The sequence below is a fragment of the Thalassophryne amazonica genome, chromosome 14 (assembly GCF_902500255.1).
Source record: "Thalassophryne amazonica chromosome 14, fThaAma1.1, whole genome shotgun sequence".
Taxonomy (NCBI): domain Eukaryota; kingdom Metazoa; phylum Chordata; class Actinopteri; order Batrachoidiformes; family Batrachoididae; genus Thalassophryne; species Thalassophryne amazonica.
The window spans coordinates 6334790-6349287 of NC_047116.1; the positions used below are offsets into that span (position 1 = coordinate 6334790).

Genomic DNA, 14498 nt, shown 5'->3' on the forward strand with positions numbered 1-14498 from the left:
AGTGCATACACATACTATAAAAGGCACAAATAACAGTATTTCCACATATGGGATTGGTATCTGACAGAACTGGACCTGGGAATGGTCAACTGCTTCATAAGATTATTCTGGGACCCCTGCAGACAGGATTGTTTTGAGGCACAAATCTGAAGAAGGGGACAGAAACATTTCTGCTGCTTTGAAGGTCCCAGTGAGCACAGTGGCCTCCATCATCTGTAAATGGAAGAAGTTCAGATCCACCAGGACTCTTCCTAGAGCTGGCCACCTGGCTAAACTGAGCAATCGGGGGAGAAGGGCCTTAGTCATGGAGGTGACCAAGAACCCGATGGTCACTCTGCCAGAGCTCCAGCATTCCTCTGTGGAGAGAGGAGAACAATCCAGAAGGACAACCATCTCTACAGCAATCCACCAATCAGGCCTGTATGGTAGAGTGGCCAGACAGAAGCCAGTCCTTAAAGGCACATACCAGCCCACCTGGAGTTTGACAAAAAGGCACCTGAAGGCAGTGGTGGGCACAGTTCCACTAATCCACTAACCACTAATTATCAAAGATAATGTTTTCATTATCGGATTAGCTTTTCAGATAACTCTGAAAACCATCATCCGACCAATTATCTTCCGACAAGTTTTGGTCCAATAATTTTTAGACCACTAACATATTTTTGCAGGCGTGGTGAACAAAGCTTAACAGTTACAAACATTTATGAAATCTAAAATCAGTTGAGTGCTTACCTGCTAAATGTTTTGTGTAAATGCTTAGTTCTATCTTCTATAAACAGAGAAGAGCTGGTTCTAGAAAAAAAAACTGCTCTATCCTCTGCAGGCAAAGGAGAGCTGGTCATAAAAAAGAAAAAAAAAAAATTTTCTTTTAACCCCATACTAATACACTGGCAATATCACCCAAGTCATCCAGAGTATACAGAGCATACAGTGTTAACTTATGGTTAAAATTTTAACCAAACTACTTTCGAACAAGTTATTTAAATTAACGTCACGTCTGAAGTTTTATAAAGTGAAAATATCAGATATATGTTTTAGTTTTAAAGTAATACACTAAATTTGAAGGTTTTAGTGTGGAATGCTGTTGCTTAGTGCATTATGGGTAATCTCAGTACATTCACGACAGAAGAAATGCATTTGAGACGCTCTGATCAGGCTCCACATGGACAACAGCATTAAACTCTTTGTATATTGTGCCTAAAAGTCTCGTGTTTTCTCTGGGTTTATAGACGTTGTTATTGTGTTTGTTTTATGTAAAAATGCCAGAAGAAGTCCAGGTTGCTTCTCCATTATTTTCCACTGGAATCACTGCAATCGATTCCTGTTTGGTCTTTAACGTCTTGCTTATGTCAAACACTGTCTGTCGTCTTTGTTCCACAGTAAAATATATAAGATGTCTCAAATTCAGTTTGCATTTATTAAATTCCATGCATCTTAAATGTAGCAGACACGGATTATCTGGAATTTTGTTTTGGCAAGTTTTCACCGTCTCTACTGCCATCTACTGGCCAGTAGTGTTCATGGCAGTATTCGCCTTAAGTACTGAGTGTCTGGGCACTAGTAGATGGTAGTGTTCTATTTATTTTGACACAGGCACATTTTACCCATAATCCCTTTGGCATCTGTCTGTTTGTTACAAAACATCAGAATTTGTGCATTATTTAATATTAAAAGATATATGTTATATTTTAACTTTGTATAAATGACAGAATTGACATTAATGGAGTTATTCTATCGGTATTAATTTTATTCATAACTCAAAACCATAAGACCTCTGCCTCACGGTGATGCTTTTATTGAGTAGAGAGTTGAGCTTTGCTGCGAGCTTCCAGCAGGGGGCAGGATGCTCAAAGACAGAAGTGCTGACTCACTGTTTGGGTCTGTGGTCGCCTTTGATACTACCAGAAGTGATTGTGGTGTTAAAACTTAAAATCCATTTGTTAGTAGTTGCAAGTGTACCCAGAGACAATACTGTAAGTTATCTGTTAGCTGTAGCTTCTGATAAATTTTTGTGTGGATTATCGGTTGATCTTTATAAAACCATAACTTTTCAGTTAGTTCATTATCTGTTATTGAAGCTAACTTTTTGGTTAGCTGTGCCCACCACTGCCTGAAGGGTTTTCAGACCAGGAGAAACAAAACAAAATAAAATGTCGTATTTTTAAAGAACAAGAAGAAGATGTTTGTCTGCTCTGGATGTGCTGCTCAGTGTGCCACATGGGATAGTACTGCTTTGTCCCACCAAGAACATCCAAAATAAACAACTGGTGGAAGTGAACCTCACCAGGGGCCTGTACTATGAAGCGGGGTTAACTTACTCAGATGTAACTCAGGGTCAACCTCTTAAACCGGGGTTGACAAAACCTGGTTTCCTCAAGTGGTGTTAATCGGTACTACGACGCTGAATAAGATGTTGATTTGTTGAACCTGTGTTAACCTAATTGGAGTTTGTGCGCGTTCACATAAAAGGGGCGGATTGCAGCACATGTCACCATTTTTCAATGATGGCGCGGTCACCTTACTTTACTGAAGAAGAATGCACAATTACTATACGGAGCTACGAGGAATTTAAATTAATGTTAAGGGGGAAATCAAACACATCGTCTGCCAATAAAGCAAGACAGGCTTGTTGGCAACGTACTGCTGATCGGGTAAATGTGTACGTACAATTCAATTGTTCCCCAAATCTGTTACAGATGATTAACCTGTGGAATGTCTAATATGTGTAAAAAATTGACCTTCTGTCATTAATTACGCCCAGATGCAACACGATTCAGAAGTGGGCATAGGCCTACTAATAAATGTTAAGTTAATTTAATGTTTCCTAAATAGGCTACCTTGACTGTATGATTGCTATTCCTAATCCTGTCAATATTTCAGATGTAATAGCAGTGCAAAACGCACCTGGCAGCAGGTGAAGATGAAATATAAAAACATCCTTCAGAACCGTAGGTTTATATTCAGAGCTTGATAAGCCCCACTTCGCCTAATTAATGGACATGCTATTAGACCTATTTTCATATTAGTAATTACCCGCGATTGCATAACACCCTTCTTTGATTTGCATTGCAGATAAATGGCCAGGGAAAACGACATCCAACAGTTTAGACAGAGCAAGTGCTACCTTGCGAATCATACGACATACAGTATTCTTGCTCAGATGTTCAGCATCACTGATGGAATACATAAAGTGTCCACTGGCAAAACAGGCACAAGGCACATTATCTGCTCGATCGTCAGGGCATTGCTACACTGTAAAAAATGACTTGTTTTTACAGGAAAACGCTGGCAGCTGTGGTTACCAGGGAATTCCTGTAAAACATACAGCAGCACAGTAGATAACATTACAGACATAATATGTATATGGATTTACAGTAAATGAACCGTGGCTGACTCACATTAAAGGAACTGTTAAATCTACAAACAAGAGCTCTCTTTTTTTGTACATTTAACTGCTGTATGTTTTACAGGAATTCCCTGGTAACCACAGCTGTCAGTGTTTTCCTGTAAAAACATCAGTCTTTTTTTACAGTGTACGATGGATGATGTTACAGACTTCTGGCCCAATCAGCTGACAAAGATAACGAATTCCCTCGGCTGAGAATCTATATCTTTCATAGAGAATATCGTCCGGGTATGTCAGCGGATTCTGGCGGTCTTTAAAAACCCTCGCCCTGCGAAGAGAGCCCCTCACAATTTGTGCCCCAATATCAAACGGATCATCCAGGTAGGCCGGCATTGTCTTCGGAGTGATTGAAGGTGGATGGACGGTACTTATAAAGGGAGTGGTTAAGCGAAAACCTCAAGCTAACCGAGAACATAACCTGCTCGGAGCAGGTTTGGCACACAGCATAAATTGCCATGGCAGCATACCTCGAAGATCAAAACCTATCCACCTTTCGTAGTACGGGTTAACCGGGAAGTTACTCCACACGTCATCAACTTACTCCCGAAGTTACCCTGATAAGCCAGTAACCCCGCTTCGTATTACAGGCCCCAGGTCTTCTTCTTCTGCCAAGCTATTGGCTGTTTGCAAACCAACACAGTGCATTATTACCACCAACTCTTTGGGTGTAGAGCATTAATGGAGTCTGAAGTCCTCACCTGGTTCAGTTCAATTTTTTTTCATTTATATAGTGCCAAATGACAACAAAGTTGCCTCAAGGTGCTTAACATAAGTAAGGTCTAACCTTACCAACCCCCAGAGCAAGAACACAGGAAACACACAGTATGCTAGCCATACAAAATTGAAAATAAATGCATCTTAAGTCTGGACTTGAAAGTCTCTACAGAATCTAACTTTTACTGACGCAGAGAGATCATTCCACAGAACAGGGGCATGAAAAGAGAAAGCTCTGTGATCCGCAGACTGTTTATTCACCCTTACAAAGTAGTCCTGCACCCTGAGAATGCAGAGCCCAGGACAGTACGTAGGGTTTAAGTAGGTCGGCTAAGTAGGGAGGTGCCAGTCTGTGAACAATTTTATAGGCTAGTAACAAAACCTTAAAATCTGATCTCACTGGGACAGAAAGCCAGTGAAGAGATGCCAAAATGGGTGAAATGTGGTCAAATTTTCTGCTTCATGTCAAAAGTCTGGCAGCAGGATTGTGAACCAGTTAGAGACCCCTAATGGTGGACTGCGGTAAACTAGAAAATAGAACATTGCAGTAGCCCAATCTAGAAGTGATAAATGCATGAATCAGGGTCTCAGCATCAGTCATAGACAGGATGGGACGAATCTTCGCTATAATTCACAGGTGGAAGAAAGCAGTCCTTGTAATATCCTAACCAAGCTTGGGACTCTGGAGAGGGTTGTCGCATCTCCTCCTCTCTTCTCTCCTTCTGTGTTTTTCTCTATCTCTGCCTCAACCTTCAAAGTCCCAATTTCACCAGACTGCAAATTCTTCTAATTATATTTGGAACAAGCATGGAATTGATCAGCTGGTCTCTCAAGGCTATTGACATGTTTTTTTTTCAACAAGGAAATCAGGGCTGGGGGACCCTGTGTGCCCAGAAGGAACTTATCCTGCGGGCTATGTTCTCGACACCTGGGAGAAAATGGCACTTTGTGTGCTTGGCACCACTTTCCATGGAAGACTTTGAGGATTTATTTACTCTTATTTGTCTTTATGGTAGATGCTGTCCTGACCTTCCAGAAAATTGGCAAGATGGCTGCCACACAAGCACAACCCCACATCTATCCATCATGATTAACGAGGTGGGCAAGGTGGTGCAATCTCAGACTGCATTAACTTTTGCAAGTTGGGAACCATCTTGGAGCAATTGTCTGCCCTGCAAAGGAATTGATATTGAAGACCAGTTCAATATTCACAATTGGATCTGGACGGCTAAAGAGAGACTCAGCTTCACAGATGACACAAGCCTCCACCCCTACCCCTCCTTTGTGTTTCTGTCCCCACCCACCCATCCCGTCCCCCGCTCACGCCACTCCCTTCCCCCCTCCGGGAGGCAGCGCAGCTTTAGCTGCAGCAGCTCCCTGTTTCCCCCCCAAGCTTGGCTGCGCGGCCACATGCTTCTGCGGCCCCCCTACACTCGCATTGCCTCAATTTGGATGACGGACTGTTTCAAAGTTTAGCATACAGAAACAATCAAATGTATATGCGCGCTTGTTTTAATTCTGATGTGTGCCATTATTACATTCAGCTAGTAATAATTGTGGATTAATTGCTGTATTTTTGTCTGAGGTAATTGGGTGTGAAATTAATTGCCCTTTTAGGGATCAATAAAGTTGTCTGAATCTGAATATCTCTATGGAGGTTGATGGACAATGTAGGATCAAAAATTACCCCAAGGTTCCTCACTTTGTCAGTGTGATGTATGATACACGAGCCTAGGCTAACCATTACCTAGTCAAAATGATGCCGATGTCTCACTGGACCAAGGACCATCATTTTAGTCTTATCAGTTTAAAAGTAGGAAGTTGCTAGACATCCAGCTTCTCACTGATGCAAGTCAATCTTCTAAGGATTTTTTGTGGCTGAGCTACCAGCAGTTATTGGCATGTAAAACTGAGTATCATCAGCATAGCAATGAATGGTAATCCCAAAGTGCTGCAATATGTGCCCAAGGGGTACTATATAAACGGAGAAAAGCAGGGGAGCTAAGACGGACCCCTGTGGAACCCCAAATTTCATCTCACAAAGGTTGGAGGTAGTGTTATTGTACAAAACACAGTGAGAACAGCTGCTCAGGTATAATGTCAACCATGCAAGGACATTCCCAGTAATCCCAAAATAGTCATTGTTTGGTACCACCAAGATCATGAAATGTGTTGCAGGCATCCATTTCAAAATGAGCAAATATTTGCACAAAAACAGTAAAGTTTATCAGTTTGAACATTAAATATCTTGTCTTTGTGGTGTATTCAAATGAATATAGGTTAAAGAGGATTTGCGAATCATTGAATTCTGTTTTTATTTACATTTTACACAATGTCCCAACTTCATTGGAATTGGGGTTGTACTTCAGAATAGGAAATATTGCTATTGTCGAGAGCTGGAGATGGATACCGAAAGAAAACCAATATCGTTCACTGTCAATCAAACTGTGGTTCATCTGGGATCATAAGACATCCATGAGAAATAGAGGTTAAAGGTTTCTCTATCGTAATTGGGCCTTGTCAAGTTTTGGGTAAGCTTTAATCAGTGCTGCCCTGTAGGAATGTTGCCTTTCGAGGGGAGAGTTCTGGGGGGGGGGGTGTTCTGGGGGCTATGCTGTTACACCCGACCATAAAAAAAAAAAAACATTTTCTGGTTTTGTTTTCATTCCATGAACTGGTTCAAATGCTTGCCTATAAAAATCATGACAGTGAAACCAGTGTGTAAAAAAAGCTCAGAGATGCTCCAGTGCAAAATGTGAGGGAGATCCTGTCGAGATGCATCTTTTTCTTTCATGAATCACGTGATGGCTGTTGGGATGAATCACAGTTTAAGACCATTTGTTTTACACTTGCTTGCACAGTAATGTCTTTCTGAAGGAAACAAGTCATACTGAAGATCCTGTGTGCCAACTTCACTGCAGAACCTTCACAGATGGTCTGAAGGGAAGGGTCATCTTTTACCTCCATCCCTTTCATAGCTGTTTTAACCATGTACACAGTCAGAGTGCCGTATATTGTCAGGCCAGATATGATGATACTTTCCAGCACAGCAGAGTAGAATATTAGTAGGACAGGAGTACTCCACCAAACAGTCTGAGTCTGTGAAGGAAATCCAGCCTCTAACCTCCCACACAGAGTCCATGTGGGCGTTCCATCTTAAACATCTGTCCAACTGAATTCCTAAATATGGCACCTCATCATTAATAATTACTGGGCCATGGGTTCTGGAATCGAATATCATCTCTTTTGTCTTTTTAACATTAAGAATGAGATGGCAGCTGTCACACTGGGCTTTAAAAATGATGGTGTCCTGCTGGTACACTCAAAAAACTGATGCATTGGATGAACTCAATTCAGTTATGAGCAGGATTTCCATCTAATAAATATATGTAGCCCCAACTCAAATAAAGCACATCCACACAAGATAATTAAATTTAATTTAGTTGGGATTACATATATTTATTAGATGTAAATCCTGCCCATAATTGAATTGCGTTCATCCAGTGAGTCATTTGTTTGAGTGTACACAGAGGGTCTAACATCTCCCGAGCAGCAGACTTATGATTGCTGTCTTCTTCTTTCGGCTGCTCCTGTTAGTGGTTGCCACAGCAGATCATTCATGTCCATCTGTCCTCTGTATCTTCCTCTGTCTCACCAACTGCCTACATGTCCTCCCTCAGCATGTCCATAAACCTCCTCTTTGTCCTTCCTCTTCTCATCCTGCCTGGTGGCTGCATCCTCAGCATCCTTCTCTCTGTATACCCTGGGTCCCTCCTCTGCACATGTCCAAACTATCTCAATCTCACCTCTCTACAACACCTTCAGCTCTGCCTCCTGCACTAAAAAATGACTCATTGGATGAACTCAATTCAGTTATGTGCAAGACTTCAATCTAACAAATATATGTAGCCCCAAGTCAAAAAAAGCAAATCCATGGAAGATAATTTAATTTAATTGAATTTAGTTGAAGCACATCCATGCAAGATAATTAAATTTAATTTAGTTGGTACTACATATATTTATTAGATGGAAATCCAATCCAGTGAGTCAGATTTTTGAGTGTGTCTTATTTATACAGCACCAAATAAGAATATAAATTGCTCCAAGCCTCTTCACAAGCATAAAGTTGAACCTTGCCCACCCCTCTAATCAAGCACAATAGTAACAGTGGCAAAGAAATGGTAAATTGACTTAATTTATGTTGCGCTTTCTTCATGGTAAAAGTGCTTTATTGTGATGCCTCACATTCACCCACACACACTTGTACACAGATGCCAGTTTGGTACCATGCAAGTCACTCACTACACACCGGAAGCAACTTGGAGATTAAGGACCGGTGTGTATGTGTGTGTGTTTCCCCAGTTCTAACTGGAGTTGTGTCTCTCTCACAGCTGTTCCACATTCTAATCACTGCACCTGTTGCTTGTCTCGGTGTCACTATTTAAGTTGCTCACTCTGATTGCCGGATTGTTTGTTTCCTCACATCCCTCATTCTGTGATGTTGCACATTGCTGTGTTCCTTGCTCCCACTGTTGGTATTCCTCCCAACACTCCCGCCCCAGATGACACTGTTTTGGACTGCGTCCCACCACTGGACGTTCTGTTAAAATAAAGCACTTCGTCTTTTCTCTGCTGTGTCTCGTTTGCATTTTGGGTAAATTTAAGATGAATCATAACACAGCCACAAGGTAAACAACAACAATAACCTCTGGTCACAAGCCCACCATGTTAACCGCTTGACCATCACCTCCCCCTGAAAAATAGAAGCTCCCTCAGGTGTTTTTGATTATTGGAAGAAACCTGAAGCAGACCAGACTCAGTGGGATGACATCTGCTTCAATAAGAAAATAATACAAAAAGCACAACCTCTACTCTGTTCAGTGCTTGCCTGGACTGGGTCTTGGTTCTGGTTGTTGAGTCCATTGACCTGGACACCATTATAGGTCAGCAAAGGTTCACTGACCCTGACTTTGCAGACAAGACTGTGATCTTTGTGGTCTTTGGATGTCTTGCTTCCAGCACTCAAGATGTTAAGTGGGAAGTCAGACTGTCTCGTACTTCAAGACAGAACTTTTTACAATGAATTTGTGAAACGGTCCAACAGTCTTAAACTCAGTGACTGATTTGCCTCTTCTGACTGAGACATGCACAATTATGGTTACATCAACTTGGCGTCCCCACAGTGTGTAGTTTTACAGTCAGACATAAAAAAGATAGATGATGTATATTAGTGAGGAAGGAGGAACCTCAGTGTCCAGAGAGATGGAGGAGTGCCAGAAAGAGATAAATCAGCTGTGTGACTGAGTTTTGGTCAGAAAGCTGGTGGAGCTCAGCAGCTTCTCCTCTCTGATGATGGAGACCAAGGACGGAGCAGAGCTCTGCTTTCCAGAACTCCTCAACACCTCCTGCAGGAAGCCGGCGCCTCCTGGTTCTGAAGCTGTGCTTGGACACATCCTGATGTCCTCTGTCTCTGTGCTCACTGTGACTCTCAACCTGCTGGTCATCATCTCAGTCTCACACTTCAGGCACTTGCTCTTTTTTATAGTAACGTCCATCAACTCTGTGAACACATTGACTTATGTATCTATCAAACACTGACTTTGTTTCTGCAAGTACGTATAATATTTACATCCTGCTTTAATAATGATACATCTGTACTTTAAACATTGAGATGTACCAGATGTAATGCACACAGTTTGTCTGTTATAATCACAATGATTATTTGTCCATTGCTGATATATTTGATAGTCATTCTTTTCTATTGACTCTGTGACACCTTGATTCTTCTTTTCTCTGCAGGCAGCTTCACTTTCCCTCTAACCTCCTCCTCCTCTCTCTGGCCGTCTCTGATTTCCTCGTGGGCCTCCTTGTGTTGCCCAGTGAAATCTTCCGACAGTCAGCCTGCTGGTTTCTTGGTGACCTCATGTGTTCTCTGTATAATTATGTAACATTAATCATAACGTCTGCCTCAGTAGGAGACATGGTCCTCATATCAGTGGACCGTTATGTGGCTGTTTGTGATCCTCTGCATTACTCCACCAGAGTCACTGTGAGAAGAGTTCAAACCTCTATCTGTATGTGCTGGTTCACCTCTGTTTGTTACTGTGGCTTAATTTCAAAGGGTGACCTAACACATCCAGGCAGGTATACGAGGGCTGTCCGTAAAGTATAGGTCCTTTTATTTTTTTCAAAAACTATATGGATTTCATTCATATGTTTTTACGTCAGACATGCTTGCACCCTCGTGCGCATGCGTGAGTTTTTCCACGCCTGTCGGTGACGTCATTCGCCTGTGAGCACTCCTTGTGGGAGGAGTCGTCCAGCCCCTCGTCGGAATTCCTTTGTCTGAGAAGTTGCTGAGAGACTGGCGCTTTGTTTGATCAAAATTTTTTCTAAACCTGTGAGACACATCGAAGTGGACACGGTTCGAAAAATTAAGCTGGTTTTCAGTGAAAATTTTAACAGCTGATGAGAGATTTTGAGGTGATACTGTCGCTTTAAGGACTTCCCACGGAGCAAGACGTCGCTCAGCGCTCTCAGGCGGCGTCATCAGCCTGTTTCAAGCTTAAAACCTCCACATTTCAGGCTCTATTGATCGGGACGCAGCCGACGCGGCGCGGCGGCACAGGAAAAACACCTCCGTGTTGATAACCATTTGTTAAAATCCAGTTGGCTTTTGATGGCTTTCAGTGGAGTGAGTATATGAGAAATTGTTTATCAGCTGGAGATGTTCCAACTTGTCCTCAAGGCTTCCAACAGAGGTGTTTTTCCTGTGGCGGAGCGTCGCAGCGGCTGCGAGCTGACGCTGCAATCCGCCCGCACGTCTTTCATTAAAAAAATCTCCTTTAACAGTGGAATATCCGGATAAAATGCTGAAACCGACTTCTTCTGAAACTTCTCTGTTCTCTCACGACGTCCTGGATCAACAGGACGTCGTGACTTCAGTAAAATTTTCACTGAAGACCAGCTTAATTTTTCGAACCGTGTCCACTTCGATGTGTCTCACAGGTTTAGAAAAAATTTTGATCAAACAACGCGCCAGTCTCTCAGCAACTTCTCAGACAAAGGAATTCCGACGAGGGGCTGGACGACTCCTCCCACAAGGAGTGCTCACAGGCGAATGACGTCACCGACAGGCGTGGAAAAACTCACGCATGCGCACGAGGGTTCAAGCATGTCTGACGTAAAAACATATGAATGAAATCCATATAGTTTTTGAAAAAAATAAAAAGGACCTATACTTTACGGACAGACCTCGTATTTCCTGTTTTGGGGAGTGTGTAATTGTAATGAATGACATCACAGGGGTCGTTGACCTCGTTGTGACCTTTATCAGTCCCATCTCCGTCATCGTGGTTCTGTATGTGAGAGTGTTTGTGGTGGCTGTGTCTCAGGCTCGTGCCATGCGCTCTCATGTTACAGCTCTCACACACAAACCATCAGTGAACGTAAGAACCAAGAAATCTGAGCTGAAAGCAGCCAGAGCTCTGGGTGTCGTCGTCGTGTTTATAATATGTTTCTGTCCATATTACTGTGTCTTTCTTGCAGGAGAGAACTTACTCAACGCTCAATCTGGGGCCTTTGTGCTCTACGTGTTCTATTTTAACTCCTGTATAAATCCTGTCATTTATGCATTATTCTACCCCTAGTTTAGAAAATCCATTAAAGTCATCATTAGTCTTCAGATACTGCACTCTGGATCCTGTGAAGCCAGTATACTGTAGAACAGTGTTTTCAAAATCCTGGCCTCCATGCCCCCCCACCCCCAATGCTGCTTGGTTTCCATTTCTTACTGTTTGACTGACAATGGATTCAACACATCTGACTGAGCTAATTAGCTTGTGCACCAGAGAGAAGTGGAAAATATGCAGTGCTTTGTACATATGTGTGGTATGTGTGAAGTCAAGCTGAAAAGCTGTGGACCAACTGATGAGACCTGTGCAAATGTTTTTGGAACAATAAATCTACTTCAGTCTGCATGTTTTCCCTGTGTCTGCAAGGGTTTCCTCCCACTATCAAAAACATGCTTATTTCAGTTCTGCTCCTTTCCCCAGCTGCCAGACTGTGGCCACCCACTGCTCCTCACGGTTTGATTGTGTTTAACTATAATTAGGATGGCTTAAATGTAGGCGACAAATTTCATTTTGTGTATCCATTAAGGATGTAACGGTACATGTATTTGTATTGAACCGTTTTGGTACGGGACGTTCGGTTAAGCACAGGGCTGTACACAGGTGAGTTCGCGTTGTGCGTGTTTAGATTCAGTGTTGACAACTTTGTGACTTTGTCACTAAATCTGGCGACTTTCCACCCCTCTTGATGACTTATTTTCTCAAAAGCAACTAGCGACAATTCTAGCTACTTTTCCTGGCGTTACTTCATGGACAGGGATTGTCCAGAACCCGGAGGCCACATCAAGCATGGAAAAGTATTTTGCATCTTTTACTTTAGGAGGTTCCTGCTCTAACCGAGTCATCGGCCATCAAGATAGCGACACCTGTTGATTGAGTTTGCAGTAATCGATGGTAAGTCTCCATTTACCGTTTGGTTTGATTACCGGCCATACAGGGGCTGAATAGGTGCTGTTGCACGGTCTTATGATCCCTTTTTCCAATAGGTCATCTATGATTTCCTGTACAGGTTCATAGGATGCCAGAGGAATTTTGTACTGTCGCACGAAGGTGGGCGGTGCATTTGGAGGAGTTGGGATGCACACAGAGTGGATGTGGGTGAGTCCACAATCCAACAAATCATTGGCAAAGGACGCACTGTATTAATAGAGTAGGTCTCTTAGACGTCCACGCTCCTCATCATTCTTTAAAGCATCTGCTGCGGTCAAGACTTGTTCTACCTGAGATGCAAACTCAGAATGAGAACCTGGGTTAAGGTTCAGAGCTGGTTCAGTGTCATTTCCACCATTTGTTTTGTTTTGAGAGTCGACCGTGAGGACCATAAGGGTCTGGAGGACCATGTGGTCAGGGTCATCAAGGTCTATTCTGCTGACAGTGTCTTCCTCAGAGATGTTCGCTGGAAATACAGTGATTGCTCCTGAGGGTTTGGAAAAGACAACCCCCCGTTGTGAACAGGGAAGAAGCGATGGAGGGACTTGGCCAAGAACTGGGATGTTCAGCTCAAAGTCCTGGAATTCAGTGCTGATTAACCAACCCGGTGGGGTGGCTTTGGGAATCAGGATATCTTCACCAGTGTCGTTATGCACCATCAAGCAAGTTGTCCGACCTCCTAGGTTCAGAAGTGGAGTGGCTTCCAGAGATAGTCCCAGTTTGGTGAAGAGCTGGGATGGCTGGAAGACTGCCTGTGAGTGTTGGAGCCGTTGTCCTGGACATATCATGAGGTGGAGTGGTGCATTTTTCAGGTGGGCAGGTATCATGAAGTGACCATCACTCACTCCCTGACATGCGTCAGGGATCAATTGTCCAGACTTCAGATACTCTGGATCGGAGTAAGTGGGGTCATCGCGTGCTCTGGTCAAAGACCAGAGGACTTGACTGACTCAACCTGTACCTCCAATCGGACAAGGAGGTCACCTCCTATGTAGACAGAGCATGGTAAGTTTGGAATGACTAAGAATGAGTGGCTCAATTCTCGTCGGTTCCAGCACGTTCTGAGTGTGCAGATTCCAGTTGCCTTGAGTACGGTCTGGGTTAGAGGGTCCTTTGGAAAACAGAAATATTTTTCCACAAAATGTCTGGATTGGATTTGCACAATGAGTCAAACAGACTTTGACTAATAGCTGATCTTTCGGCCCACAGAGCCAGAGCTATGTCAGCAGTGTGTGTGTTTTCCAAATGGAGACCATCTACTACCAGAGGGCAGTACTCACTCGCATTAGTGTCCTCTGACAGCTTACAGAGGAAAGTGTCCTTCTCCGCCAGCAGTGCATCTGGGGGCCATGAAGCATTCCGCAGGTCGACAGCCGACGGAATGTCCGCTGTGACCGTGTCGCATGGGGGTTCTGTATCATCTTGGATCTCAATGGCATAACATTGGGGCTTTGCCGGTTGAGTCACCTCAGGCGGGTGAGGGTGATGGACCTGTGCCCACAGTTTTAACCGTTTGAAATCAATGAGGGGTTCAAATCGGTTGAGAAAATCTTTCCCTATGAGGAAGGGAATGGTGTTGAGTGCTGATATGTACACAGGGTGTACCAGACTCATGGGTCCGACAGTGATGTTGACCAGAGCCATTGAGGACAAGGTTGCCGGGTTGTTCGTGTAGGGCTGGATCTCCAACGAACACGGCGATAATTTGAGGTTTCTGTGGGTCTGCCGTGTTACTACCTGCAGTTGTTTAAACAGTGATGTAGACATCAAGGTGACATCGGCAGCAGTGTCCAGAAGAGCCTCATGTCTTAGTAAGT

General features: G+C 43.3%; 1 protein-coding gene across 1 annotated transcript in view; it reads left to right on the forward strand.

The window, feature by feature from the left end:
• Positions 1-11769, forward strand: part of LOC117524586 (trace amine-associated receptor 4-like) — a 32715-nt gene extending 20946 nt beyond the window's left edge. Inside the window, exons 3-5 of the mRNA XM_034186397.1 lie at positions 9449-9645; positions 9920-10264; positions 11373-11769. Of these exons, the coding sequence (XP_034042288.1) occupies positions 9470-9645; positions 9920-10264; positions 11373-11769 (918 nt within the window). The 5' untranslated portion in view covers positions 9449-9469. The remainder of the gene's footprint in view (positions 1-9448; positions 9646-9919; positions 10265-11372) is intronic.
• Positions 11770-14498: the final 2729 nt, after the last annotated feature.